The following is a 27,345-nucleotide window of genomic DNA, read 5'->3' as shown; positions in this document are numbered from 1 at the left end:
GAGGCGCACTGGAGGTCTGGAGCGCATGGCCTGCACAACCCGCCCTGGCTGGATACTCCACTCCGCTCGATCACTGCGGGGTGTGGGCACAGTTCACACCAGCCTTTGTATGCGCCCTGACGACACAGTGCGTGTCACCGCAAAATACGGTGTCTGCTCCCTCACTTGCTCCTCATAGTAAGCCCGGGAAGTTGTCTCCGGACTCCATCCTGACCCTGCCCAACACCCCTTGTGCCCCCCCCCTAAACAATTTTTGGGGCTGCCTCTCCGTCTTGCCTCGGTGCATTTCGAGCCTCCTCTCATTGCCGCTCTGTCCTTGCTGCCTCCACTTCTTCCCATGGACGGCAATTCAATCCCTTCTGGATCTCCTCCCATGTCCAGGATCCCTTGCCGTCCAATATTTTCTCCCATGTCCATTCCTCCTGCTGCTTCTTCTTCCTCTGCTTGGTCCTCTTTCGGTGGGTGTTTCTGTCAGGGGTGTCAAAAGGGACAGACCAAGGCACAGCGAGTATAGTGTTCATCTTCTTTCTTTATTTTGATAAAGTGAACACTTAAACAAAATACTAACAAATGACAAAACGACAGTTCCATAAGGTACAAGACTATAACGGAAAACAACCACTCACAAACCCAAAGGAAAAAAACAGGCTGCCTAAGTATGGCTTCCAATCAGAGACAACAAGAAACACCTGCCTCTGATTGGAAACCATACTCGGCCAAGCATGGAAAAAGAAACATAGAAATAGAAAACTAGAACCAAAATCCCCTAGAACCAAAAAACCCCAAAACACACAAAACAAACACCCCCTGCCACGCCCTGACCATACTACAATTACAAATGACCCCTTTACTGGTCAGGACATGACAGATATTAGAAAATGTGGCAATACTGTAAATCCATGTTGAAATCATCAAGGTTATTTGGTTAAGCCTAGTTAATTTGCTACTTTTCTTTTCGGGATATTCTGAGATTGACTGCGACTATCATCCCGCAAAAAGGTTAGCCTACTTTTTACCTAGTGCCAACAAAGTGGTAAAAACCCATGCCAGAGTAGTAATATTCCATCATACACTAATAATTTGATGTTGCCTGGCCTACATTCACTGCAGATGCTCAGGTAAGATCACTCACTCACTGTCAGAGCGCTCCTTTTGCCACGGACTTTGAACAGTCAGGGTCCAGCGTGTTTTGCGCTTTATAAGCAGCATGCGGTAAGTATCCAGGTAGCTCAGGTGAAGGACTCCTGCAAAAGCCTCCACTGCAGGTGCGTATTACCACTCTTCATACTGCAATACACCACACATTAGAAACAAGACTCATTCAGGTAATATCACAACAAAATAACAACTACAACAAACAAACAAGGTTATGTTAGGAATTGTTACCTATAGCTGTATGCGCTTATAACATCTAAATTATTATTATTATTATTATTATTGATGGCACTCAGCTACACACAATGTGGAGCCAATGACTGGTCGAGCTTGTTTTCAGGAGTGCTACCTTCTGCTGTTTTACCTCGCTTTCTTTTTTTGTCAAATGTTGCAAAGTTAACGATTGATATAACTGTTATTGTTATTATTAGAATAATAGGTATTCATTGTATTAGTTCTAGCCTAGTAATAGGCATAGTATGCCTCTGTTGTACACTATTTTTGTTTGAGATAACAAATTTGTATCCTTGGAAAATTTGAGCTTAGAGAGCTTTACTGATTCAACTTTTTGTATGGTTTCTTGAGGATTGTGGGCCCCTAGCATACAGTCATATTTGCATTTCTATGTGGACTTTATCAACGTGGATGTGAAAAAGCAACATCACCATGAGTTCTTCCCATGGAATAAGTTTCCATAATTTAAAGGAGAAATTGTCATATTTGGTAACATCTTGTGACAGGCACAAGATTGCTTGGCTATGCGTTGGAGGATACAAAAATACAAACAATTTAGGAACTATCAAATAGAGGTGTCTCAATATAAAAGGACTGTGCATTTGTTTCCTCTGAGAGAGAAAAAGATTTAAAAAGTGAACAGGTACTGGCTTTTAACATTTAAATGTTTTTCCTTCCAAATTGATTTATTCAAGTCAAAACTGTTTAGCCTTACTCCAATATACCTTGAGGTTTGCTACATGATCTTCATGGTTTACCGCAAAGTAAGTTATTTTTTCCTATAGGGCAATGCCTCTTCATCCAGAATTCAGAGATATTCTGTCTCCCACTCTTGGTATGTACAGTAGGCTACGCTTTACTATCTATGAAATCCATACCTCACCACCAGGCAGCATCACCGCACACAGAGGCAACCTCCACTCACAATTATCCTAATCTCACAGATGATGCTGGTAACGCACCTAAAGACTCAGTCGTCCTGTCGGCATATTCTACCATGGACCTGGTGGACAAGGACCCGGATGAGGATGACCCCTGGAACCTCCCTGAACTGCAGGACACTGGACTCAAGTGGTCAGGTGAGATAGAGTGTGGTTGCATCTGAAATTGTGTCGGAAATTGCACCTTATTCCCAACAAGGTGGACAGCTTTTGACCTCTGGGCGCTCGTCAAACGTTGTGCAATACAGTGCCCCTTGGCGCTTTTCCTATTTTGTTGCGTTACAACCTGTAATTTAAATAGATTTTTATTTGTATTTTATGTACAAAATAGTTAAAATTGGTGAAGAGAAATGAAAAAAATTACTTGTTTCAAAAAATTCTAAAAAATACAAAACGGAAAAGTGGTATATGCATATGTATTCACCCTTTTGCTATGAAGCCCCTAAATAAGATCTGGTGCAACCAATTACCTTCAGAAGTCACATAATTAGTTAAAATCCACCTGTGTGCAATCTAAGTGTCATATGATCTGTCACATGATCTCAGTATATATACACCTGTTCTGAAAGGCCCCAGTCTGCCACACCACTAATCAAGCGGCACCACCAAGCAAGTGACACAATGAAGACCAAGGAGCTCTCCAAACAGATCAGGGACAAAGTTGTGGAGAAGTACAGATCAGGGTTGGGTTATAAAAAAATATCAGAAACTTTGAACATCCCACGGAGCACCATTAAATCCATTATAAAAAAAATTGAAAGAATATGGCACCACAACAAACCTGCCAAGAGAGGGTCGCCCACCAAATCTCATGGAACAGGCAAGGAGGGCATTAATCAGAGAGGCAACAAAGAGACCATAGATAACCCTGAAGGAGCTGCAAAGTTCCACAGCTGAGATTGGAGAATCTGTCCATAGGACCACTTTAAGCCGTACACTCCACAGATCTGGGCTTTACAGAAGAGTAGCCTGAAAAAAGCCATTCCTTAAAGAAAAAAATAAGCAAACACGTTTGGTGTTCACCAAAAGGCATGTGGGAAACTCCCCAAACATATGGAAGTTGGTACTCTGGTCAGATGGCCATCATGAAAAACGTTATGTCTGGCACAAACCCTACACCTCTCATCACCCCGAGAACAGCATCCCCACAGTGAAGCATGGTGGTGGCAGCATCATGCTGTGGGGATGTTTTTCATCGGCAGGGACTGGGAAACTGGTCAGAATTGAAGGAATGATGGATTGCGCTAAATACAGGGAAATTCTTGAGGGGAACCTGTTTCAGTCTTCCAGAGATTTGAGACTGGGACGGAGGTTCACCTTCCAGTAGGAGGGTGAACCTCCGTCCCAATGACACTAAGCATACTGCTAAAGCAACACTTGAGTGGTTTAAGGGGAAACATTTAAGTGTCTTGGAATGGCCTAGTCAAAGCCCAGACCTCAATCCAATTGAGAATCTGTGGTATGACTTAAAGATTGCTGTACACAAGCGGAACCCATCCAACCTGAAGGAGCTGGAGCAGTTTTGCCTTGAAGAATGGGCAAACATCCCAGTGGCTATATGTGCCAAGCTTATAGAGACATACCCCAAGAGACTTGCAGCTGTAATTGCTGCAAAAGGTGGCTCTACAAAGTATTGACTTTTGGGGGTGAATAGTTTTGCACACTCAGGTTTTCAATTTTTTTGTCTTATTTCTTGATTGTTTCACAATAAAAAAATATTTTGCATCTTCAAAATGGTAGGCATGTTGTGAAAATCAAATGATACAAACCCCCCAAAAATGAATTTTAATTCCAGGTTGTAAGGCAACAAAATAGGAAAAATGCCAGGGGCGGTGAATACTTTCGCAAGCCACTTTATGTGGGGAATAGGGTGCCATTTCAGACACAGCCTAGCTCACCTTCTTCACCTATCACTGGGATGAAAATCAATGTTGAAGTGAGAACCTGTGTGACTACACCAACAAAAATTCAGTCTCTCTTTGGAAACAGAGTTGGATGCCAAAGGGAAGGTTATGCGGGTTCTGACTTCCATCGTCAAGTTCATTCTGCTGGTTGGATTTCTCTACATGTTCGTCTGCTCTCTGGACGTCCTGAGCTCTGCTTTCCAGCTAGTTGGAGGTAACATTAAACCCGCTCTCTCTCTCTGTCAGAGTAGACAAAATGAATTCAACCCAACCCAATCATATAATATACAGTCATAATCAAATTAAGGTAATTAAAAGTGAATCTTTGTTGACAACCAGGTCCTGATAAGGGACCTATTGTCCCTACTTATGTATTAGCTCTGCTCATTTAATGATACTCTCATACTTTCATGTTGATGACATTACACAATATTATTCACAATTACAACTGTCCTCTTATTCTGTTTCTGAGTACCATAAAATGGGCTGTTTATGGATATCAAAGCATTTATGGGATGTTTTCATGATGAATTTGGCTGTGTGTCACTATGTATCCATAGGTAAGGCAGCCGGGGACATCTTCCAGGACAACGCGGTGCTGTCCAACCCTGTGGCTGGCCTGGTAATTGGTGTACTGGTCACAGTGTTAGTCCAGAGTTCCAGCACGTCCTCCTCTATTGTGGTCAGCATGGTGTCTTCTGGATGTGAGTATACACACACATACAAGTACACATGGGACACATACACACATGCACACATAGACATTCACGCATGTACAGGATGCACATACACACACAAACAGATAGCCTAGCGGTTAAGAGCGTTAGGCCAGTAACCAAAATGTTGCTAGTTTGAATCCCCAAGCCAATGTGAAAAATCTGTATGTGCCCTTGAGCAAGGCACTTAACACAAATTGCTCCTATAAGTTGCTCTGGATAAAAGCGTCTGCTAAAATATAAACAAACACATTTGCACTCACTTATACATACACATCTGTATACATAACTACATGATCAACGCCAAGTGATTATTGTCTCTTATAAACCTAAAGTGATTGTATCTTCATTGAAGTGCTGGAGGTCCAGTCTGCAGTGCCTGTCATTATGGGAGCCAACATTGGAACCTCAGTCACCAACACTATCGTGGCGATGATGCAGGCAGGAGACAGAAATGAGTTCCGCAGGTACATCTGACTGGATAACTTTCTAAGCAGCCTAAATTGGTAGAAGTTTACTTCACCATGTTGGACTATAAAAAAAACATTCTAATTTGTTGCTTGGTAACAAGCAGAATTGTATCATGCTGGATAAATAGTGAGATGTAGATCCTGGTGTTATTTCTTCCAGGGCATTTGCTGGTGCCACGGTGCATGACTTCTTTAACTGGCTGTCTGTGCTGATCCTGCTGCCGCTGGAGGCGGCCACTGGTGTCCTGTATAAACTCACCAAGATTGTCATCAACTCCTTTAACATCCAGGGCGGTGACAATGCCCCTGACCTGCTAAACGTCATCACTGACCCCCTCACCAGTGCCATCATAGAGGTAGGAGCAGCATTTCACCATCATGAAGCATCTTGTTAATCACTATATAAAATCCTATTCTGGATGATGTCATCTGGTGTACATCATGTGATTTTAACTAACTATGAGCAAGCAAAGGTTAGTACTTTTGCTCCTGCCCAGACATTGCAGACATCAACCAATGGTTGCGTGCTACGTTGTCAACTGTGTCATCGAATGATAGATTTCTATAACATAGGTGGTCCTGTGTGGCTCATTCGGTAGAGCATGGCGCTTACAACAGCAAATATTGTCGGTTCGACTCCCGCTGGGGCCACCCATATGTAAAATGTATGCACGCATGATTGTAAGCTGCTATGGATAAAAGTGTCTGCTAAATGGCATTTATTATTATTACATGAGTGTCCCTAATGCACCTGATAAAGCATTAACTACAATATGAGAAGTGAAACGTATTAGAATGTATTTACAGTGCATTCGGAAAGTATTCAGACGCCATGACATTTTCCACATTTTGTTACGTTACCGCCTTATACTAAAATAGATGAAATAAAAATAATTCCTCAACAATCTACACACAATACCCCATAATGACAAAATGAAAACAGGTTTTTATAAATTTTCGCAAATTTAGAAAACATTTAAAACAGAAATATTTACATAAGTATTCAGACCCTTTGCTCTGAGACTCGAAATTTAGCTCAGGTGCATCCTGTTTCCATTGATCATCCTTGAGATGTTTCTACAACTTCATTGGAGTCCACCTGTGGTAAATTCTATTGATTGTACATGATTTGGAAAGGCACACACCTGTCTATATAAGGTCCCACAGTTGACAGTGCATGTCAGAGCAAAAACCAAGCAATGAGGTCTAAGGAATTGTCCGTAAAGCTCCGAGACAGGAATGTGTCGAGGCACAGATCTGGGGAAGGGTACCACAACATTTCTGCAGCATTGAAGGTCCCCAAGAACACAGTGGCCTCCATCATTCTTAAATGGAAGAAGTTTGGAACCACCAAGACTCTTCCTAGAGCTGGCCACCTGGCCAAACTGAGAAATCGGGGGAGAAGGGCCTTGGTCAGGGAGTTGAACAAGAACCCGATGGTCACTCTGACAGAGCTCCAGAGTTCCTCTGTGGAGATGGGAGAAACTTCCAGAAGGACAACCATCTCTGCAGCTCTCCACCAATCAGGCCTTTATGTTAGAGTGGCCAGACAGAAGCCACTCCTCAGTAAAAGGCACATGACAGTCCACTTGGAGTTTGCCAAAAGGCACCTAAAGACTCTCAGACCATGAGAATCAAGATTCTCTGGTCTGATGAAACCATGATTGAACTCTTTGGCCTGAATGCCAACCGTCACTTCTAGAGGAAACCTGGCACCATCCCTACGGTGGTGGCAGCATAATGCTGTGGGGATGTTTTTCAGCGCCAGGGACTGGGAGACTAGTCAGGATTGAGGGAAATATGAACGGAGCAAAGTACTGAGAGATCCTTGATGAAAACCTGCTCCAAAGCGCTGAGGACCTCAGACCTCATCCAACAGGACAATGACCCTAAGCACACAGCCAAGACATCGCAGGAGTGGCTTCGGGACAAGTCTCTGAATATCGTTGAGTGGCCCAATCAGAGCCAGGACTTGAACCCAATCGAACATCTCTGGAGAGACCTGAAAATAGCTGTGCAGCAACGCTCCCCACCCAACCTGACAGAGCTTGAGAGGATCTGCAGAGAAGAATGGGAGAAACTCCCCAAATATAGTTGTGCCAAGCTTGTAGCGTCATACCCAAGAAGACTCAAGGCTGTAATTGCTGCCAAAGGTGCTTCAACAAAGTACTGAGTAAAGGGTCTGAATACTTATGTAAATATTATATTTCAGTTTTTATTTTTTTTAATAAATTGGCAAAAATGTTTTAAAAAATCCTGTTTTTGCTTCATTATTATGGGGTATTGTTTGTAGATTGATGAGGAAATATTTTTTTAAATACATTTCAGAATAAGACTGTAACGTAACAAAATGTGTAAAAAGTAAAAAGAATACTTTCCAAAGGCTAGCAAGACACCTATACAACCCTGAAACATATTTGAAACATCAGCTTAATGTTACATTTGAGTTGATAGAGAACTTTAGTAGGCTATACTAAAATGATATACAACTGAACAGAAACCTTTCTTTTCCTCTAGCTGGATAAAACGGTCATCAGTGACATTGCCACGGGTGACCCAGCGGCCAGAAACAAGAGTCTGATCAAAATCTGGTGCAAAACAGAGAAAATCACGGTAAGACCCTATCATAATAGCCGTGTCACACCAGGAATTATTCATCAGATAGTGAAACAATGGGATATTTTTGACGAAGTTTGTGATGATTGATGATGAAGACTTTTCCGACAGTAAAAAAACAAGTTAACACTGTAGTAGAGCTGGGAGTTCTATCTCTTAAGCCCTCTGTCGCAGGTTTAAAAACTGAAACAGCTAAAAACTGACAGCTTTTAGCTTGGCCAGAGTGATTCTACTTATAAGGACCAGTGCTTTATTGCCACTATACCATGATGAAGGTGGGATTTTCTTAAAGGCCCAGTGCAGTCAAAAACGTGATTTCCTGTGTTTTTATATATATTTTCCACTATGGGTTTGGAATAATACTGTGAAATTGTGAAAATTGTTATAATGCCCTTTTAGTGTAGGAGCTGTTTGAAAAGACCGCCTTAAATGTCAGCCTGTTTTGGTGTCAGCCTGTTTTAGCATGCCTTGTGACATCACCAGGTGGTAAATCAGTTAATAGACCAATAAGAGAGTTCCAAACCTTTCTGCTAATAATAGCACATTTTCAGTTTTCCCCTCCCAACTCAGACCACTTTCAGACAGTCCTATCAAAATTCCAGCTTGAAAAATTGCTCTTTGCTAAGAAGCTATTTTTGTTTCTTTTTGACCATTTTAATTGAAAACAATTACAGTAAAGTACTTAACTGTTACCCAGAAAGGATTTGATATTGAGATAAAAACAGCTGTGTTGGACCTTTAATAAAATGCCCTTTATTTACTAGTCAATGTGGATGTTATTGTTTCCATAGGTTTTGATTACAATGATTATGCACTGTGCATTTTATCTGTATTGGTGAAAAAACTATTATTATTATTTTTTAGACTCTTTTAAATATAACAGTTCCCTCAGCTGCCAACTGCACAATCGGCGTTCCCTGTTGGGTGGAAGGCAACAAGACATGGACGCAGATAAATGTGACTGAGACGATCAATCTAGAGAGATGTAAGTACAGCACAATCACTGTGCCCATGATCCCATAAAAGGCCTATACAAAGCAATTTGGGTTACCTGATACGCTCAGCCAAACATCTGTGAAACCAGAGAACAAGCCCCCCACCACCACCACCACCACCTGACACAAGGACAATGACTTCCATTCAGTCTATTTAGGGACTCCCCTCACCTCTTCTACCTGCTAAAATACCCTCCCCTCACCCCCCTCTACCCGCTTAAAAGTCCCGTTCATTCTGGCCAGCTGAAGCACCTGAGTGGCCCAAGGCCGAACGACGGGCCAGCACTCCCAAGTCTAACACAGCCAAACAAAATTAATAACTGTATGCTTGGAAAATCAGCCAATCAAAACAAGGGAAAGGGTCATCACTCTCATTTTGGCTTGGATCAGATCCTGTTGTAATGTAACCCATTACTTTGGGTCACCAGACATGTCAGGGCTAAGTGTAGAAGCTATGGGAAAAAAAACATGTTGACTGTTGAAGTAACATTCTTCCTATCCTTTCCATCAAATCGGTGGAAGTCCTGTCAGGACAGAAAAATTACCTTATCACTAATCTCACCAAACAAATTACCTTCTCTCTAATCTTTCAGCTTTATCCCACCTTTGTCCCAGGTATATCTTTAATAACATTTGGCATCTTCCCATGCAGGCAACCATATCTTTGCCTATGCTAACCTGCCTGACCTGGCTGTGGGCCTCATCCTGCTGGCCCTGTCGCTGCTCATCCTCTGTACCTGCCTCATCCTCATCGTCAAGCTGCTCAACTCCATGCTCAAGGGACAGGTGGCCGTGGTCATCAAAATGGTGCTCAACACAGGTGAGAAGACATTGGCTATCTTCCCAATCTACTCAGAACGCTGGTAGAACATACGCCCTGTTTGATAAAACAGGATTAGCCACTCTGCAGATTGAAGGTCACATAAGGTGCTCTGGTCCTGTTACATGACTATCCTGTGATTCTTACGGTCACTTTGATGTTCATGTTGAAAGTAATCCTAAAATTCACTTTGATGTTTATGTTGAAAGTAATCCTAAAATTCACTTTGATGTTTATGTCGAAAGTAATCCTAAAATTTACTTTGATGTTTATGTCGAAAGTAATCAAAAATTCACTTTGATGTTTATGTTGAAAGTAATCCTAAAATTCACTTTGATGTTGAAGGGGTCACAATACAGTCAAAGTGATCTTAAGGTTATGGTCTCCAAGCTTTTTAACTTTTATTTAACTAGGCAAGTCAGTTAAGAACAAATTCTTATTTACAATGACAGCCTGCCCCGGCCAAACCCGAACTCGGATGACGCTGTGCCAATTGTGCGCCGCCCTATGGGACACCCAATCACGGCCAGTTGTGATACAGCCTGGAATCAAACCAGGGTCTGTAGTGACGCTTCTAGCACTGAGATGCAGTGCTTAGACCGCTGCGCCACTCGGGAGCCCATGCTTAACCTGCTCTGTCTTGTCTGTTCAGACTTCCCCTTCCCCTTCGGCTGGGTCACTGGTTACATTGCCATCCTGGTCGGAGCAGGAATGACCTTCATCGTTCAGAGCAGCTCTGTCTTCACCTCTGCAATCACGCCCCTTGTTGGTGAGTAGTTAGGCATATTTGTTTAGCGTCTATCTATCCATTTACCTTTAGCTGTCTCCTATTGCATCCGAACCTACTGGTACACTCAAGTATTCTTTCAGTATCATGTAACCATGCATGTATTATTTTTCTCTGCCCCATGTCTTATTCCTTCTCTCTATCGTCCAACAGGTATTGGTGTTATTAGCCTTGAGAGAGCCTATCCCCTGACATTGGGCTCTAATATCGGCACAACTACCACTGCTATTCTTGCTGCTATGGCTGCTCCAGGGGAAACCCTGGCCAACTCTCTGCAGGTTTGTTGTAGTAATCATTTATTTTTTATGGCGGTGTCATATTGCTCTCTGTCTCTCTCTGTCTCTCTATACATCAGTGTTATTGAAGTCTCACTCAACCTGTTTGTATCTCCTCTGCAGATTGCACTGTGCCATTTCTTCTTCAACATAGCGGGGATCCTGCTGTGGTATCCTATCCCCTTCACTCGGATCCCCATCCGCTTGGCCAGAGCCCTGGGGAACCGCACAGCCAACTACCGCTGGTTCGCAGTGATCTACCTCCTGCTCTGCTTCTTCCTCATGCCCCTGACCATCCTGGGGCTCTCCCTGGCCGGCTGGCAGGCCCTGGTGGGGGTGGCCGTGCCCATCGTTGTCCTGGCCATCTTCATCATCATCGTCAACCTGATGCAGACGCGTTGTCCTCGGTACCTGCCCAGCAGGCTCCGGAACTGGGACTTCTTGCCCCGCCCCCTGCACTCCATGGCCCCCTGGGATCGAGTGGTGATGTCTGGCATGGCCTTCTGCGGCACCCGCTGCTGCTGCTGCTGTAAGTGTTGCCAGAAGACTGAGGATGAAGAGAAGGGTGGTAAGGAGAGGAAGAAGAGTCAAGAGATGTATGATAACCCAGCCCTAACCAGAGACGATGAGCCACTAGAAGTTCCCAAGGAAACTGTGAAAGCTACACAGCTCTGACACAGTTATGAATTCACTGTAACATATCTGTAAGACATATATAACCTATTTGTAACATATATATATAATCCTCCACATTTGCTCAGGCTTTACGGAGTTAACACGTCTCTGTTTCGGTGATACTGTATCATGAAGTGGTGAAGGCCCGAACACGGCAACTGTACTTCTTGCCGGAGAACATCACCAAAAAGTGTTGAGTATCCACTGTATATATTTATTGGGGTGTAATACATATATTGCTAAAACCACTCCATGGAATCATACAACAGACTCATTATGCACATCCGTCATATATTTTTGATAATGTTTATTGAATGTACCATTTCAACTTTAATGATGAAATAGAACGGGATAAACATGCACTTTTTATTGAATTGATGTATCACTGACTATTTAAAAATGTTTTACCTTTTGATATTTGTAAATAATACAAATTGTTAGATGTAAACAGAATGTTGTGATATATTTCCAATTAGTGTAATGTTCCTATTTGATAATTTACTGTATTGCATTGGGTATTGTATCATGACTGACTGTAATTTTACATTCTGTCAGACTGAATACATGTTGGTATTTGTTTTATATGGAGTTTCACAGTATATTCTCTCATCAATAAATATTAGAAACCAATGCATCCGTTTGTGTCATGCTTATAGGAAAACAACTGAAAGGGTATTTGCATGGTTGAGTTGGTATTATGATATATTTGTGTTGTAGAATATATATTTTAGATTTCAAAATGCCTAGTCATGTGATTGATAATGCATAACTGTAAGCTAATGGGTACAGTAGACTGGTTACTCCGGGGAAGTTGTGCTCCACTGCTGTAGCTGGTTTTTGGGAGGTTGTATCAGTGTGTACTACTGATAGTAGTAAGTGAAATGTATCAGATGTGCCTTTGGACAGTAGCCATCTGGGCAGAACTTTTCCCTGGTCAGGAGTGAAGGCCAACATCCTGCTGGCCCATAGAGACCAGCAGGTACACTGTACGCACGCTGCATCACCTCCTGCCACGTACATTCCTGTCCTGCCCTATAGTTCACCTGGTAGACCACCCCTGCTCAAGCCAAGGTGCACTTCATGAGTAGAACTCTGAATACGGTGATAGTACTTTATAGTTAACTACAGTATCTAAATCAATTGGCACAAATGGCAGCAGATCAGAAAACCAAATAAAAGGTTATCATTGCTATGATTTCTCAAATATTGATTCGTACATTACCAATCTATTCTTTCAGACTGAGTAATGTTATAGTAATGAAAGAAAATATGCAGGTAGAGAAAGTTCTGGAACTGGTGATAACCTTGGATAAATAGTTGAATACTCAGCTGTTTCAAATAAATGTTGGTCTTTATTTTCTGAAAGGACAGTTTATTGACTATGGTTTAATGCATGGCTTAGACCACGCATCAACTCAATCTCTGTATGTCCTGGATGTTGACAAAGTCGAAAAGTCTAAATGAATAAAAAATAACCATAAATGATAATAAAGGTTGCCCGTGGGAAACATTTCTATTAAATGAGTTTGACTAAACAGAATAGTATTACAAAGCACAACGTGATAGCAGTTAAACTGTCTCATTTATTACATTTGGCCACAGTGTTTGTTGGCAATTACTCTTGTTCATCAGTGTTTGTTGTTGCCAAGATTCAAGGTAATATCAATCGTCATATAATGATTAAATAACTGCATATTAATGAGAGAGAAAGAGAGAGCCACAGTTGTAGTTTATGCTGTAAATAACAGCTGATCAAGCAAATACTAGAAAGGATGCTGCTGTTTAGCTCCTAGAAGTTCCCCAACCTATTATGAAATCCATAACTCAGATACAGAGTAGCAGTTCTACCATCCCCATAATACGAAATCCTTATCTGAAGTACTGCATCTACATAATGATGGGGCTTAGTGTGTTTCACAGAATACAATCATATTTCACTCATTGACCCACATACGGAGAACAGACAGTTCATTGCATGAAGAAAATTAAGACTTAAACCCTGTGTTACGTTCGTCGTAAGAAGGAGACCAAGGTGCCGCATGGTAGGCGAACATTTTCTCTTTATTCAAATGAACACCGTCAAAACAACAAAAATACAAGAACGAACGTACAGTTCTGCAGGCTACACAGAAACTAACAAAACAACAGCAGCTATACAAAATCAAGATCCCACAAAAACCCAGTGGGAAAAGGCTGCCTAAATATGATCCCCAATCAGAGACAACGAAAGACAGCTGCCTCTGATTGGGAACCATTTCAGGCCAACATAGAAATACATAATCTAGAATGCCCACCCAAATCACACCCCGACCTAACCAAATACAGGAATAAAAAGGATCTCTACGGTCAGGGCGTGACACCCTGGGCAAGGGTCAAGGAATGCTGCACACACTGCACATACTCTTGCGGACCCCCCATATTTACTCTGAGTAACCCATCATAGTTACAGTTGAAGTCGGAAGTTTACATACACTTAGGTTGGAGTCAATAAAACTTGTTTTTCAACCACTCCACAAATTTCTTGCTAACAAACTATAGTTTTGGCAAGTCAGTTCGGTTGTGCATGACACAAGTCATTTTTCCAACAATTGTTTACAGACAGATTATTTAACTTATAGTTCACTGTATCACAATTCCAGTGGGTCAGAAGTTTACATACACTAAGTTGACTGTGCCTATAAACAGTTAAATAATTTAAAGGTAATGCTACCAAATACTAATTGAGTGTATGTAAACTTCTGACCCACTGGGAATGTGATGAAAGAAATAAAAGCTGAAATAAATCACTCTACTATTATTCTGACATTTCACATTCTTAAAATAAAGTGGTGATCCTAACTGACCTAAGACAGGAAATTTTTACTAGGATTAAATGTCAGGAATTGTGAAAAACTGAGTTTAAATGTACTGTATTTGGCTAAGGTGTATGTAAACTTCCGACTTCAACTGTATGTATGATTCATAACCCTTACCAATAAATCAAGCAGATTCTGGACAACTGCTCAGACAAAAACTGTAATAAGTTAACCAGCAGAAACTAGTCCTTCTAATCGGTCTTGGACTAACCTAACGTACCGGCCCCAAACAGACAGACGTTTAGGAGCCACAGAAAAAAACGTGTGATTCAGCACCATGCGGCTGAAACAAAACAACCAGATAGCAGACTCATACACCTACAGATGTAGGATCTTAATTTGCCCTATATTGTCACAGTAAAATAATCCTGCAGCAACAGGTTTTGAACATTTAGTCCACAATGTTGCTCGGCGGTTAGGCTATTAGCTGGCCAAAAGTAGGCTACATGAAAAGTGCAATACTGTTAATGTAACCGTTTGTAAATGTGAGTTTTCTGTGAATTTATGCAAATCACAAAGTTCATCTGCATTTCCTGCTGTACAGAAAAATTCTCAGCAACAAAAGAGTGATCAAATTAAGATCCTACATCTGTATCAGTCATATGATTCTGTTCACTCCCACTTGTCAGTTAAAATTAGTCAGATATCTCAGAAAATGCAGTTTTATAATATTTACAGGCTTGCTTCCCAACATAAAGCATATACATTCCTTTATATGTTATCTCCTGTCTCAGGCATTTCCTGTGTTGTAATTTCCTGTGCTGTGTAAGACAACTATCAGAGCAGATGATGGAGGATCAATGTGCAGAGGACACAGAGACACACCCCAGACACAGTAACAGCCAGGTCAACCGTCTGCTGCACTCTCTGTCCATCCCTCAGTAGAATGGACCATAGACCCTGGGCCATTCTAACAGTTCTGGACATTCTGTCTTCTCTCCTGATGGGGTCATTCTGATCCTGCTGTCCATTCCCATTGACTTCTGCTTGATTGACAGGGGATGTCCCTGTCCTGTCATCTACTGCACGGTCAGTGGTATGCCTACGTTGTCTAGCTGGGATGTGCACTTGGAGACACTCTGGGGGCAGAGAAACAGTTTACCAGTCAAGCATTGATGTAATAAATCACAAGAGTTTGTCATGAAAAAACAATGGGTCGGTTTTACAATTTAACATAGGCTTTCTATATTTACAAAAGAGGGGACAAATATAAATATGACACATGCAGAACGGTACAGTATTCCAATGGTGGCTGGTGTTGCTTTAAATCGGAGGACGTTCTCATTGTAATGGCTGGAATGGAATAAATGGGACAGTATCAAACACATGGTTTCCAAGTTTTTGATACCATTCCATTGATTCCAATCCAGCCATTATTATGAGCAGTCCTCCCTTCACCAGCCTCCTCTGATGTATTTAACAGTAGGCTGTAGCTGTAACACAACAAGTTTGTGACAGATAACCAACTGAGGCAACAGTACCACCGTGTGGCATTCATATGTAGATGCCTATACAGAGGTGGTGATAAAATATGGAAATGTGATCATGATAGGTGGACATTAAGACTATTCACTATTACACTGAAATGTAACAGTATTTTAGCAAGGAGGTACTCAGGAAACTGACTTACCCAGAGCACTTTGGATTAGCACAGTAACCAGAGCAATGATGAGAGTAACAACAGATATATAAACCTGGAAGACAGGATTTACAGGATCACATTTGCATTTCCTTTGAAATTGTCTTGCATTTTATTTTGTTAAAAACCATGAGCTATCCCACTTGGCAAAAAACAGGTTGAATCAACTTTGTTCCCATGTCATTTCAACCAACATAATCAATGTGAAGAGGTTGAATCAATGTGGAAAACTGATTGGATTTGCAAAAAGTCATCAACGTAAAGCCATTTCGTCTTTTTTTTCACCCCAAATTTAACCTAAATCCAATGACATGACGAAATTTGAACTGACGTCTGTGGCCAGTGGGATGTGATTGATATAGACATTGCCATATGGGTCTGACTAGTCATGGTCAGATCACATGGTGAGCAGGAGAAACACCGATCCTTGTCATACTTAAAGATAAAGGCCTACCAATGACAGCTGTATAGGGTCTTGAGTAATTTTTCTCCAGGATTTTCCCATGCGGACTCTGAGTAGAGCTAAAGTACATGGTGTCAGATCCTCATCTTCATCCAACTCTACACATCTATGGGGGAAAAACAGAACAAAACAAAAACAAAGCATTGGCCTACACAGTCTATTATTCATTAGTCATGATGAGTCTGATATGATTCTGCTAAGTAGAAGGGGAAGTACCTTTGTAAGAGTCTCTCCACCACAATGTCCAGCCCATCATGAATTGATATGTTTAATCTGTCTCTGATGATCAATGGGACATCATGTCCCTCTTCTGCTAAAACCACCAACTTATATATTCCCTGAGAGTTCATAAGGGAAAAAATCATTATAAGAACAGAAATCAAAAACATGCAAACTGACATGTATGAATGCATTGTAATTCTGATTACTGTTACTTTTACAGAAGGCTCAAATATTCTGGAGGCTTAATTGTAGCATGTAAATGACAGTGATAATACATGGTAAGACACCTGAGGACTGCCTGCCAGGGCTGCTCTGCTGTACAGTGATATAGCCTGATCAACAGCTCCTAGCCTGCTGCTTGAGTAGTAGTAGTCGCCCATCTTCAGCAAACCTGGAACCAGAGCGATAGCCTGAGTGTCAGTCTGTGCCATCATGCCAACTCATTGTCACTCTTTGTAATGCCAAATGTTTGGCTTGACAATGAAAGCAATGGAGTTGGCAAGAGCACAAACAGATCTGGGACCAGGCTAACAGAGAAACAGGTGCTTTATGTAAACTAGCTTTTCCACTACTGACTAGAGGCTGTGATGACACTGTAGGACAGGAACTCACCAGAATCATGTGGGGCATAGTTCATTGTGGAATGGTTATAATACCTCCATTGACAATCATAGCTCTGCTTCAACTCCTGCAATCAAAAAAGAGTGGTAATTCAAGTGTATGATATGGCTTATGGTAATGAATGTCTCTCTGTCAAGGCCCTGGGGTGTCTTTGTGTGTCTCTCAAATGAATGTGTCACTAAATCTGAACTAATTGGCTTTAGAAGAATATGACAGATGCAGTACATTTCCATGACAAAATAAGAATTCAAATACCATACTCCTTACCTCACATAGGTAGGCAACATTATTCTGGGCCACTCCCAAACCTGTTTCAGCGGCAAGGGCATACCTGACCAGAGCCTCGCCCCTTTAGGAACAATACAGAAAAAACTCTACAACAATACAACAGGCTAATATTAACCCATACCCATGTACACACACACGCACACACACACACACACACACACACACACACACACACACACACACACACACACACACACACACACACACACACACACACACACACACACACACACACACACACACACACACACACACACACACACACACACACACTCACAAACACTGTAACATCTGTAACTCGATTTGACAAATCAAATGAATATGAGGGAAATTGGACTGATGAACTAGAGTTTATTTTGCTTCTCTCACCGGGAGCCCTGGAGGTAGACTTGGAGAGCCTCTCTTACGATGTATCCCAGGTAACCATTCTGCTCACAGATCTGTTTCAGCATGCTAGAGGGCAGGACAACATAATACATAAAACAAGTATTGAATCAGAGAGGTTCATCACATAACGACATCAACAAAGTATTGTTATTATCATGACATCATTATTACCATAAAACAACAGAAAGTTGTTTCCACAAAGTTTGCTGCTTCAGTGTCTTTAGATATTTTTTGTCAGATGTTACTATGGAATACTGAAGTATAATTACAAGCATTTCATAAGTGTCAAAGGCTTTTATTGACAATTACATGAAGTTGATGCAGAGTCAATATTTGCAGTGTTGAACCTTCTTTTTCAAGACCTCTGCAATCCACCCTGGCATGCGGTCAAATTAACTTCTGGGCCACATCCTGACTGATGGCACCCCATTCTTGCATAATCAATGCTTGGAGTTTGTCAGAATTTGTGGGGTTTTGTTTGTCCACCCGCCTCTTGAGGATTGACCACAAGTTCTCAATGGGATTAAGGTCTGGGGAGTTTCCTGGCCATGGACCCAAAATATCAATGTTTTGTTCCCCGAGCCACTTAGTTATCACTTTTTCCTTATGGCAAGGTGCTCCATCATGCTGGAAAATGCATTGTTCTTCACCAAACTGTTCCTGGATGGTTGGGAGAAGTTGCTCTCGGAGGATGTGTTCTTAGGCATGTGAGTGAGCCCAATCCCTTGGCTGAGAAGCAACCCCACACATGAATGGTCTCAAGATGCTTTACTGTTGGCATGACACAGGCCTGATGGTAGCGCTCACCTTGTCTTCTCCGGACAAGCTTTTTTCCGGATGCCCCAAACAATCGGAAAGGGGATTCATCAGAGAAAATGACTTTACCCCAGTCCTCAGCAGTCCAATCCCTGTACCTTTTGCAGAATATCAGTCTGTCCCTGATGTTTTTCCTGCAGAGAAGTGGCTTCTTTGCTGCCCTTCTTGACACCAGGCCATCCTCCAAAAGTCTTCGCCTCACTGTGCGTGCAGATGCACTCACACTTGCCTGCTGCCATTCCCGAGCAAGCTCTGTACTGGTGGTGCCCCGATCCCGCAGTTGAATCAACTTTAGGAGATGGTCCTGGCGCTTGCTGGACTTTCTTGGGCGCCCTGAAGCCTTCTTCACAACAATTAAACCACTCTCCTTGAAGTTCTTGATGATCCGATAAATGGTTGATTTAGGTGCAATCTTACTGGCAGCAATATTCTTGCCTGTGAAGCCCTTTTTGTGCAAAGCAATGATGACGGCACTTGTTTCCTTGCAGGTAACCATGGTTGACAGAGGAAGAACAATGATTCCAAGCACCACCCTCCTTTTGAAGCTTCCAATCTGTTATTCGAACTCAATCAGCATGACAGAGTGATCTCCAACCTTGTCCTCGTCAACACTCACACCTGTGTTAACGAGAGAATCACTGACATGATGTCAGCTGCTCCTTGGCAGGGCTGAAATGCAGTGGAAATGTTTTTGGGGAATTCAGTTCATTTGCATGGCAAAGAGGGACTTTGCAATTAATTGCAATTCATCTGATCACTCTTCATAACATTCTGGAGTATATGCAAATTGCCATCATACAAACTGAGGCAGCAGACTTTGTGAAAATTAATATTTGTGTCATTCTCAAAACTTTTGGCTACGACTGTACACATTTGGCACAGAACACCTAGGACTACAATAAACTCAGTGACTAAAGGTTTACTCTTACTCTGACACATCAGCCCTGATCTAAGATATTTTTGTGACACTAACAGCTTCATCTGGGGATTGATAAGACATGAGTAACTCAGCACTACGCAGGGTCTCTCGCTCTAAGCCATGCTTTGACAGTGGCACTTATTTTTATATATGCAAATACACAGGTCCTTGAATTAGTCCAGCATTTAGTCAGATGACACTTTTCTGCAGGCTACCCTCTGGTCCACTGCACCAGAGGGTAGCCTGCAGAAAAGTGTCATCTGACTAAATGGTGGTTTGAGCGTTGGAGCCTAGTGGTTTGAGCGTTGGACTAGTAATTGAAATAGTTGCAAGTTCGAATCCCCGAGCTGACAAGGTACAAATCTGTTGTTCTGCCCCTGAACAAGGCAGTTAACCCACTGTTCCTAGGCCGTCATTGAAAATAAGAATTTGTTCTTAACTGACCTGCCTACTTAAATGGTCAAAGGTCAAATAAAAAATTAAAAAAAAACAGGAGTTTTCTTCACTCCCTGAGCGGATAAGAGACTTACATCACAGCCCTCTCTGTGTCCCGGGAGACCCCCTCCAGGTTTCCTGTGGACAGATACCAGGCCGCCTCCACCGCCCCGTCCACGTGACCATAGAGGGAGGAGTTTAGGAAGAGATGAAACGCAGCAGTCTGGGGAGTACAGAAAACACAATGAAAACACCCTTCATAAATCTGTAAAAGGCTTCCAACTTAAAACTCAAGTTGCTTTCAAAAAGGGTGGATGAGGTTGGTCCTACCTCATTCTTTTCTGGGTTGTGTGGGTTCTTCCCATTTAAGTGATACACACCCAGGTTAAACATGCCGTCATGACTGCCATTGTGGGCAGCCTGTTCAAAGTACTTGTAGGCAGTCTTGTAGTCTCTCAGTATGGTGCTGTAATACCATCCCAGCCCATTCAAGGCTTGGACTGAACCCTGGGGGTCAGCGATGCACATTAAAGGCAAGCACACATAGACACACATAAACACACATCACAAGGTAGAGTATTACAGCACACATACCTTGGCTGCAGCTTTCTCCAATATCTGAAGACCCAGAGTCATGTTCCTCTTCACCCCCTGTCCCTGGAAAGACCATTATCAATCAGTCCTCTAATCAGTCTACACATACACAACACATATCTGGCAATATTGAAGTCCTATATCCCCTACTTACACAAGACATGATGCTTACCTTAAATAATAAGATAGAGTACTCATACATGGCTGCAGGATCCTCCAGCTCCATGGCACTCTTAGTGTACCACTTAACTGCACTCCCAACGTCCTTAGAGACACCATTTTGACCCCAGAATAGAAGCTTTGCTAGAAGTTTCTGCATAAATGAAGTTGTGTCATTTTCAGATGAATTCCCTTGAATCATTCCTAACTTGACGTAGAAGACACTTCTAAGTACTTTAGTCTAAAAGTGCAATGATTTCTAAGTATTTTGATATATACTGTACCTGTGACTCAACGTCTCCTCTGTCAGCTTGAAATTTGATATACTGAAAGGTGTCACCTGTCTCATGAGTTAGGCTGTTCAGGTGGTCCTCATTGCTTATAAGAATGTGCTCAGTGATATATTGCTTGGGGTGAGAGGAAATGTATGGTTAAGAGTTATACTAATGTAACAGTACAACTAAAGTTCCTCAAGTCCTTTTTTTATAAATTCACCTGATTCCCCAGTACCCGCCCTTGGTCAATACTGGTCTGTGCCCCAACATTGGAGTAGTAACTGTACGCCATGTCAAAGTCTTTGGGGAACCCGTCAATTCCTTGTGTGTGTTTGTAGCCCAAATGCATGAGGGCTAAACGGTTGTCTCCCAGTGCACCAATCAGACTGTAGACATGACCCTGGAATACACAGAGGTCATAACAAGGTCACTCATCATGGGTCCGGGGTCACATACAGCTCATGACAAAGGTGGCATTACCAGTGATGAGGTCAGGTGACTGGTCGCTACCTGCTGTTGGTCCACAGGGGCCCCCAGGCCAGCCAGGTGGATGGTGGAGAGCAGCAAGGAGGCGTGGTGGTAGCCATAGCAGGAGGACATCTGCAGCAGGGCTATCAGGGAGGAGGTGGTGGTGGAGTCCATCTGGTTGCTTCCTCTATTGGACAGTCTATTCACTACATGCTCAAACAATCTTCTTCCAAGGTGAAGGGGTGTTCTCCTGTTCTTAGTTCCTACAGGTATCAATGGAGTAGATACTGTAAATGTAACCAAGAATATGTGAGGTGCAGTAAAACACTACCTGCAGGTGATGTAGGTTTAAGTACATAAGGCACCTGTATGAGATGGGTAGCCTATAGGTAATATACCTGTGGTGAAGTCCTTTTGCTGGGTCTCTAAGAAGGTGAAAAGTGCACGGTGCTTCTTCTGTGCTTCCCAGGTCCATGTCTGGCTACATGTATTCTGTCCAAACCTTCTCCATAAACTGATGTAGTGAGAGTGACACAAACCTGAAAAATCTAACTCAGTCAGATCTGGTTTCTCCATAATAATGTGGCATAAAACTCCCCCAGACTCCATTTGGTGTTGGCACACCACTCACACAGATGACTAAACATGAATCTACACAGTATAGAGCTCACCTGTCATAAAGACTTCCTGGTTGTGTGTCACAGCCTGAAGAAAGGCTGCAGTGACTTCTCTGATAACATCACACTCTCTGTGAGTCTTTTCCAGGCCCTCTAATGTCTTGGCAGGGGAAAGGAAGTTGATCACCTGTAATATATTTAACTGTCATTATACTGTAACAACATGAAAATATACCTCTTAATACAGTAGTACAGTAAGGCCTATATAGTACATTTCTGTGCATTTTCATTTCTCATATTGAACAATTGTTTTAAAAAAAATTCAAGGCATTTGGACACACCTTTTCTGTGCCCAAACGATAGTATTTGATTGGTCCAAAATAGCCATGGAAACCTGGCATGAACCTGCCCCCTCCAATCACAAAGTATCCACCAGTGTCATTGTAATGGATGTCACTCTGAAAGCTGCAAAATATTCAGAACTCAACATTCAAAAGAAATAGACACTAAGTTATGCAAAGCCCTCCTCAATGCTTTTGGTGCAGTTTGAAGTGTGCTAGTCTTAAAAACACCAAAGTTCACTCCAATCCCTTTTCTGTGTTTACATATCAAAATATTTATGGCTAAAAAAAGCTTGTAATTATCCAAAAAGCTTTGATGGCTTACTCAAATATGTGTGTGTGCTCCACCATTCCTCCCAATGTCATTTCAGGTTTAACTTGCAGTGTCACCTGAAAGACACACAAGACATACATTTATAATCATAGCCCCAAAACTCCAAACTACAATATATAAAGTATGTATAAATATCATGATGTGAAAAGATGGGATGTAGATTCTGACATGGGACTTTAATGATATACCCCATTCCTAACGGTAGCACCCTAAGCTACCAATTGTGTCTCTGATGTAGTGTATGCATATGTTGTTGCTGTATGTACACTGAACAAAAATATAAACAAAACATGTAAAGTGTTGGTCCCATGTTTCATGATCTGAAATAAAAAATCCCAGACAGTTTCTATACACACAAAAAGCTTATTTATCTCAAAGGTTGTGTACAAATGTGTTTACATCCCTGTTAGTAAGCATTTATCCTTTACCAAGTTTATCCATCCACCTGACAAGTGTGGCATATCAAGAAGCTGATTAAACAGCATGACCATTACACAGGTGCACCTTGTGCTGGGGACAATAAAAGGCCACTTTAAAATGAGTAGTTTTGTCACACAACACAATGCCACAGATATCACAAGTTTTGAGGGAGCGTGCAATTGGCATGCTGTCTGCAGGAATGTCCACCAGAGCTGTTGCCAGATAATTCAAATGTTCATTTCTCTACTATAAGCTGCCTCCAATGTCGTTTTAGAGAATTTGACAGTACGTCCAACTGGCCGCAGACCACATGTAACCACGCCAGCCCAGGACCTCCACATCCGGCTTCTTCACCTGTGGGATCGTCTGACGGGCGGTGGGTGATGAGGATTATTTATGTCTGTAATAAAGGCCGTTTGTGGGGAAAAACGAATTCTGAATGGCTGGGCCTGGCTCCCTAGTACCACTGCCCAGTCATGTGAAATCCATAGATTAAGGCCTAATGAATTCATTTAAATTGCCTGATTTCTTTATATGAAATGCAACTTAGTCAAATATTTTCAATTGATGCATGTTGCATGTAGATTTCTGTTCATTATATTTTGCTGGTGACATATCCGATTTCCCATCATTGGAATAATAGTTTATTAAATTCAATTGTATGGTACCTTGGAGCCTTGTATGAAGCAGTCTAGTCTGATCCAGGTCCAGAGAGGCAGAGCTGTGTGGGCTCTGAATGCCTGATCTCCCCCAGACACCACACGAACCTGAATTATGATATCTCCTAAACAGTAGACAGTACTTTATTAAATCATAAGACAGACATCTACCATAATGCATGCTGATATCCAATCATAACACGACCTACCGCTCAAAGACACAGCAGCTTGATCACATTCACAGCCCAACATTACATCATAAGTATCAAGTGAGACCGAAACAGAACAAATACACACTGACATCCTATCAGGTGAATCCACAACAAGCTTCCATGCTATGCCTCACCTGTGTTAGTGAGCTGCATCAGAGGAGTGTCATATTTGCTGTTCTGATCAACATGATGGATGATTCCACACAGTTTCTTGTCACACCACTGCACCAGAAAGACCCATATAGACACTGTGATACTGGGGAAAGGGAGATTAATGAGATCTTTCACATTCCATTTTCTGTGTCACTGTTCCATAGCTGCCGCAGGGAGGAGATTTAATGAATTTGTGTAGTTGTAATCTGTGATTATATCTTGATTAGATTTTAGATTATGCATCCATCCTTAAGCATCCATAAAGCATGTCCACTGGTATCATCTTCTACATAGGTTTGTTTGCTGATCTTTCAATGCATTGTTTAAAGCATGTAAACAATAAAGAACTGTAGCATATGGAAATGTATATGCTAAGTGAATTAAAAATGGAAGTGAAATGAGCTGTCAGATTGAAATGACAGAGATCTTTCTGTAACTGACCTAAGGAGGTGCATGGAGTCAGAAACATCAGATGACTGAAACTAGCTTTTTCTAAATGCTAAATCATGGACCCTTTTAGTTGAACTTTAAAATAACTCACTTTGTAAGAGAGGTCACAATATATTGTATAATTCATTTGGCATTATACTGGTTATAACTATTCATGTTTATGTGAGTCATTCCAGGTGACATTGTCAGTGCACTTGCAGAGTTGTTGTCCACAAGACTACCCAAAGGATCAGCTCTCATGATAACGTAGGGAAATGTGTCATGAATGCAAATAAATACTATTTAGAGGGAAGTTAAATCCAAACCTGGGCTTCTCCACAGTGAGGACACGATCTCTCTCAAGATCTCTGTTGATGAAAGGGTGGATCTTGCGAATCACTCCAAAACTCTTTCCAGTGCTAACCATTGGAAATGTCAACATATCCACAGTGTCTACAAATCAATTCAAGAAAATATTAGTATACACTACAACTATAACAAGGACAGAGAATACCTTCTTTAACAAAATAAATAATATGTCAGTATTTTTCTTTCTATGTCTCAATTCACTGGCACCAAACTGTTTATCATAAAGTGTACGTGACAGCAATGTGAGTCTAATTGTAACACACACATATAGTACAAAACATGATTGGTTGATTGAGACCAGACCTGACTCATGTGGGCACTGGTGGATTCTGTCTCTGGTCAGCTGCCACATAAGATCAGCCATCCAGGAGAAGCACCCAGGATAAAGTCTAGCTGGACGCTCAGAGGGAAGTACTGCCTGAAGCACTTTGAACGTCCTCACCAGGGACCCATTGTATGTGCTGGTCCTATTCACGTGGCCTTTGTCTCCTTTGTCTTGCTCAAGGTGGTCCAACCAGGCTCGAACCATCACATTATGGACGTCCAATGTGCGCCTCATGAAGAGGTCCTTTCTGTAGGCCATGCCTGGAGGGAACCAAAGCTTCACTGGATGAGTCCTGGGGACATGGAGGTGTCTGTGGTTGGTCCATCTCCTCCTGAAGACAGCCACTCCTGTCTTGGTCTGTGTGGAGACCACCACCTCCACTCCCACCTCACAGGCCCTGGAGCACTGGTAACTAACTTGGACCACTGAGCCATGCATCACTTTGTCTGGGACCAAGTCAAACTGTATGGAATCGCCATGCAGCATTGAGCTCTCTCCAGCTGGGGATGAGGAGGTAGACATGGTGTGGGTTGAAGACTCACATAGTGCCTGGTCGAGATGAATTAAATATAGGTGGAAATTAGCTGGATTCAACAGTAACGTTATGTCCATTGCATAGCATGCTTGCTTGGTGTTCAGAATACCTCTCCTTGAATGGTTTACTATAATAAATGGGTAATGTCTGTAGTGTATTATCCCTTTATAAAACCAAGAAAACTGAAATAATGAGTAAAGCCTGTGGGAATTTTCCTCACTCTAACTTGTTTGAAAGATTCATTCGGAGATGCCTCCAGGCTGCACTGGTGACTATCAGTGTGTTATGGCTGGAATATAATCACTTTTGTTGGAATTTAAGACTGGTAAAAGGCATATTCATACAGATTTAAATTGCTGAAAATGGCCAAAAGCATCGTGGGCCTAGTCTGGTATGTACATATTAAACATCACATTTGAAACGAGGTAAACTAATGACCAGGCACTAAATGTGACATTTGAGGATATTAGTTGTGATGTGTGGTGGTAGTCTGTAAACTACACACAAATATTTACACAAGTTTGCAATTTATTCAAATAGACTACAGTTTACATAGCCATATTCATTATCCTTGTATTAGATACTCAATTATGTATATTTCTTACCAGCGACAAAACAATTACAACGGTGACAGCATGTCCACAAAGGTTAAAACTTTCAAAAACGTTCATTTTCAAGTGTGGATTTCATACAATCCTTGAATTCTGTCTTGACGATTTTTTTAGGACTATATCGAATGTTATTTAATGTTCAAATTGTGGTTATAATTCTATTAATGTGATAAATTCAATGTTATGAATCCAAATACAGCTTTCTGTTGCGTTGCCTCGTTACTCCTCACTTCCGTGATACAGGTGGAGCTATGTGGTAGCACTTGTTCTGCGGGTGGAGCATATTACGCCGTGCAAAAGTAGCCTGACGACACACTAAATCCTTCCGCTACTCTGTCGTTCGCTACATACTTTATAGTAAACCTGTCGGACACAGCCCCCGACAGAGCCAGTGACCCTTTGGCGAGGTTGTGCAGAGTGCCAAAAAATATGATTTATTAAACATCTCATAAACATCATCATTGGATACATTTGTAGGCAGTATTTCAGCAACACGTTTCTCCTCATACATCATAATCTCACAGCACCAATGTTCTATAAACACGAGGAAATCAGTTTATCACACAATAAAGCCAAAGACAGTACAGTGTGAAGATAAGCAGAAAGTGCTT

The 27,345-nt window shown here is 41.8% G+C and overlaps 2 protein-coding genes across 2 annotated transcripts; one reads left to right on the top strand and one right to left on the bottom strand.

The window, feature by feature from the left end:
* The first annotated feature begins 1,154 nt into the window (after nt 1–1,154).
* On the top strand, nt 1,155–12,218 carry LOC106560239 (sodium-dependent phosphate transport protein 2B). The gene is made up of 13 exons (XM_014122891.3): nt 1,155–1,265; nt 2,175–2,224; nt 2,334–2,468; nt 4,320–4,448; nt 4,795–4,938; nt 5,306–5,417; nt 5,581–5,776; nt 7,938–8,033; nt 8,901–9,021; nt 9,684–9,851; nt 10,504–10,620; nt 10,792–10,916; nt 11,037–12,218. Exons 2-13 carry the CDS (start codon nt 2,179–2,181, stop codon nt 11,586–11,588), a joined length of 1,941 nt encoding a protein of 646 aa, XP_013978366.1. The 5' UTR covers nt 1,155–1,265; nt 2,175–2,178; the 3' UTR covers nt 11,589–12,218.
* Nucleotides 12,219–13,630: 1,412 nt separating this feature from the next.
* On the bottom strand, nt 13,631–27,014 carry LOC106560238 (protein sel-1 homolog 3). Its single transcript, XM_014122890.3, has 24 exons — nt 26,729–27,014; nt 25,567–26,137; nt 25,221–25,347; nt 24,447–24,568; nt 24,110–24,225; nt 23,013–23,077; nt 22,688–22,811; nt 22,401–22,533; nt 22,128–22,268; nt 21,772–21,992; nt 21,482–21,661; nt 21,271–21,393; nt 21,000–21,140; nt 20,828–20,890; nt 20,564–20,740; nt 20,329–20,456; nt 18,046–18,129; nt 17,656–17,737; nt 17,380–17,455; nt 17,055–17,158; nt 16,762–16,883; nt 16,537–16,651; nt 16,074–16,137; nt 13,631–15,522 (listed from the first exon to the last, which is right to left on the bottom strand). The coding sequence occupies exons 1-24, from the start codon at nt 26,792–26,794 to the stop codon at nt 15,221–15,223; spliced, it is 3,447 nt and encodes a 1,148-aa protein (XP_013978365.1). The 5' UTR covers nt 26,795–27,014; the 3' UTR covers nt 13,631–15,220.
* Between the last annotated feature and the right edge of the window lie 331 nt (nt 27,015–27,345).

The sequence above is a fragment of the Salmo salar genome, chromosome 10 (genome assembly GCF_965601325.2).
Source record: "Salmo salar chromosome 10, fSalSal1, whole genome shotgun sequence".
NCBI lineage: Eukaryota > Metazoa > Chordata > Actinopteri > Salmoniformes > Salmonidae > Salmo > Salmo salar.
This window is presented reverse-complemented; position numbering and strand designations above follow the sequence as displayed.

Coding starts and splice junctions, on each gene's coding strand:
- LOC106560238 (XM_014122890.3), bottom strand. CDS start 26,794: ATGAACGTTTTTGAAAGTTTTAACCTTTGTGGACATGCTGTCACCGTT. Junction 21,141..21,270: donor GAGGAGACGTTGAGTCACAG/GTACAGTATATA, acceptor TCATTTATGCAG/AAACTTCTAGCAAAGCTTCT. Junction 20,457..20,563: donor ACAACCCAGAAAAGAATGAG/GTAGGACCAACC, acceptor TGTACTCCCCAG/ACTGCTGCGTTTCATCTCTT.
- LOC106560239 (XM_014122891.3), top strand. CDS start 2,179: ATGCCTCTTCATCCAGAATTCAGAGATATTCTGTCTCCCACTCTTG. Junction 4,939..5,305: donor CAGCATGGTGTCTTCTGGAT/GTGAGTATACAC, acceptor TCTTCATTGAAG/TGCTGGAGGTCCAGTCTGCA. Junction 10,621..10,791: donor TGCAATCACGCCCCTTGTTG/GTGAGTAGTTAG, acceptor ATCGTCCAACAG/GTATTGGTGTTATTAGCCTT.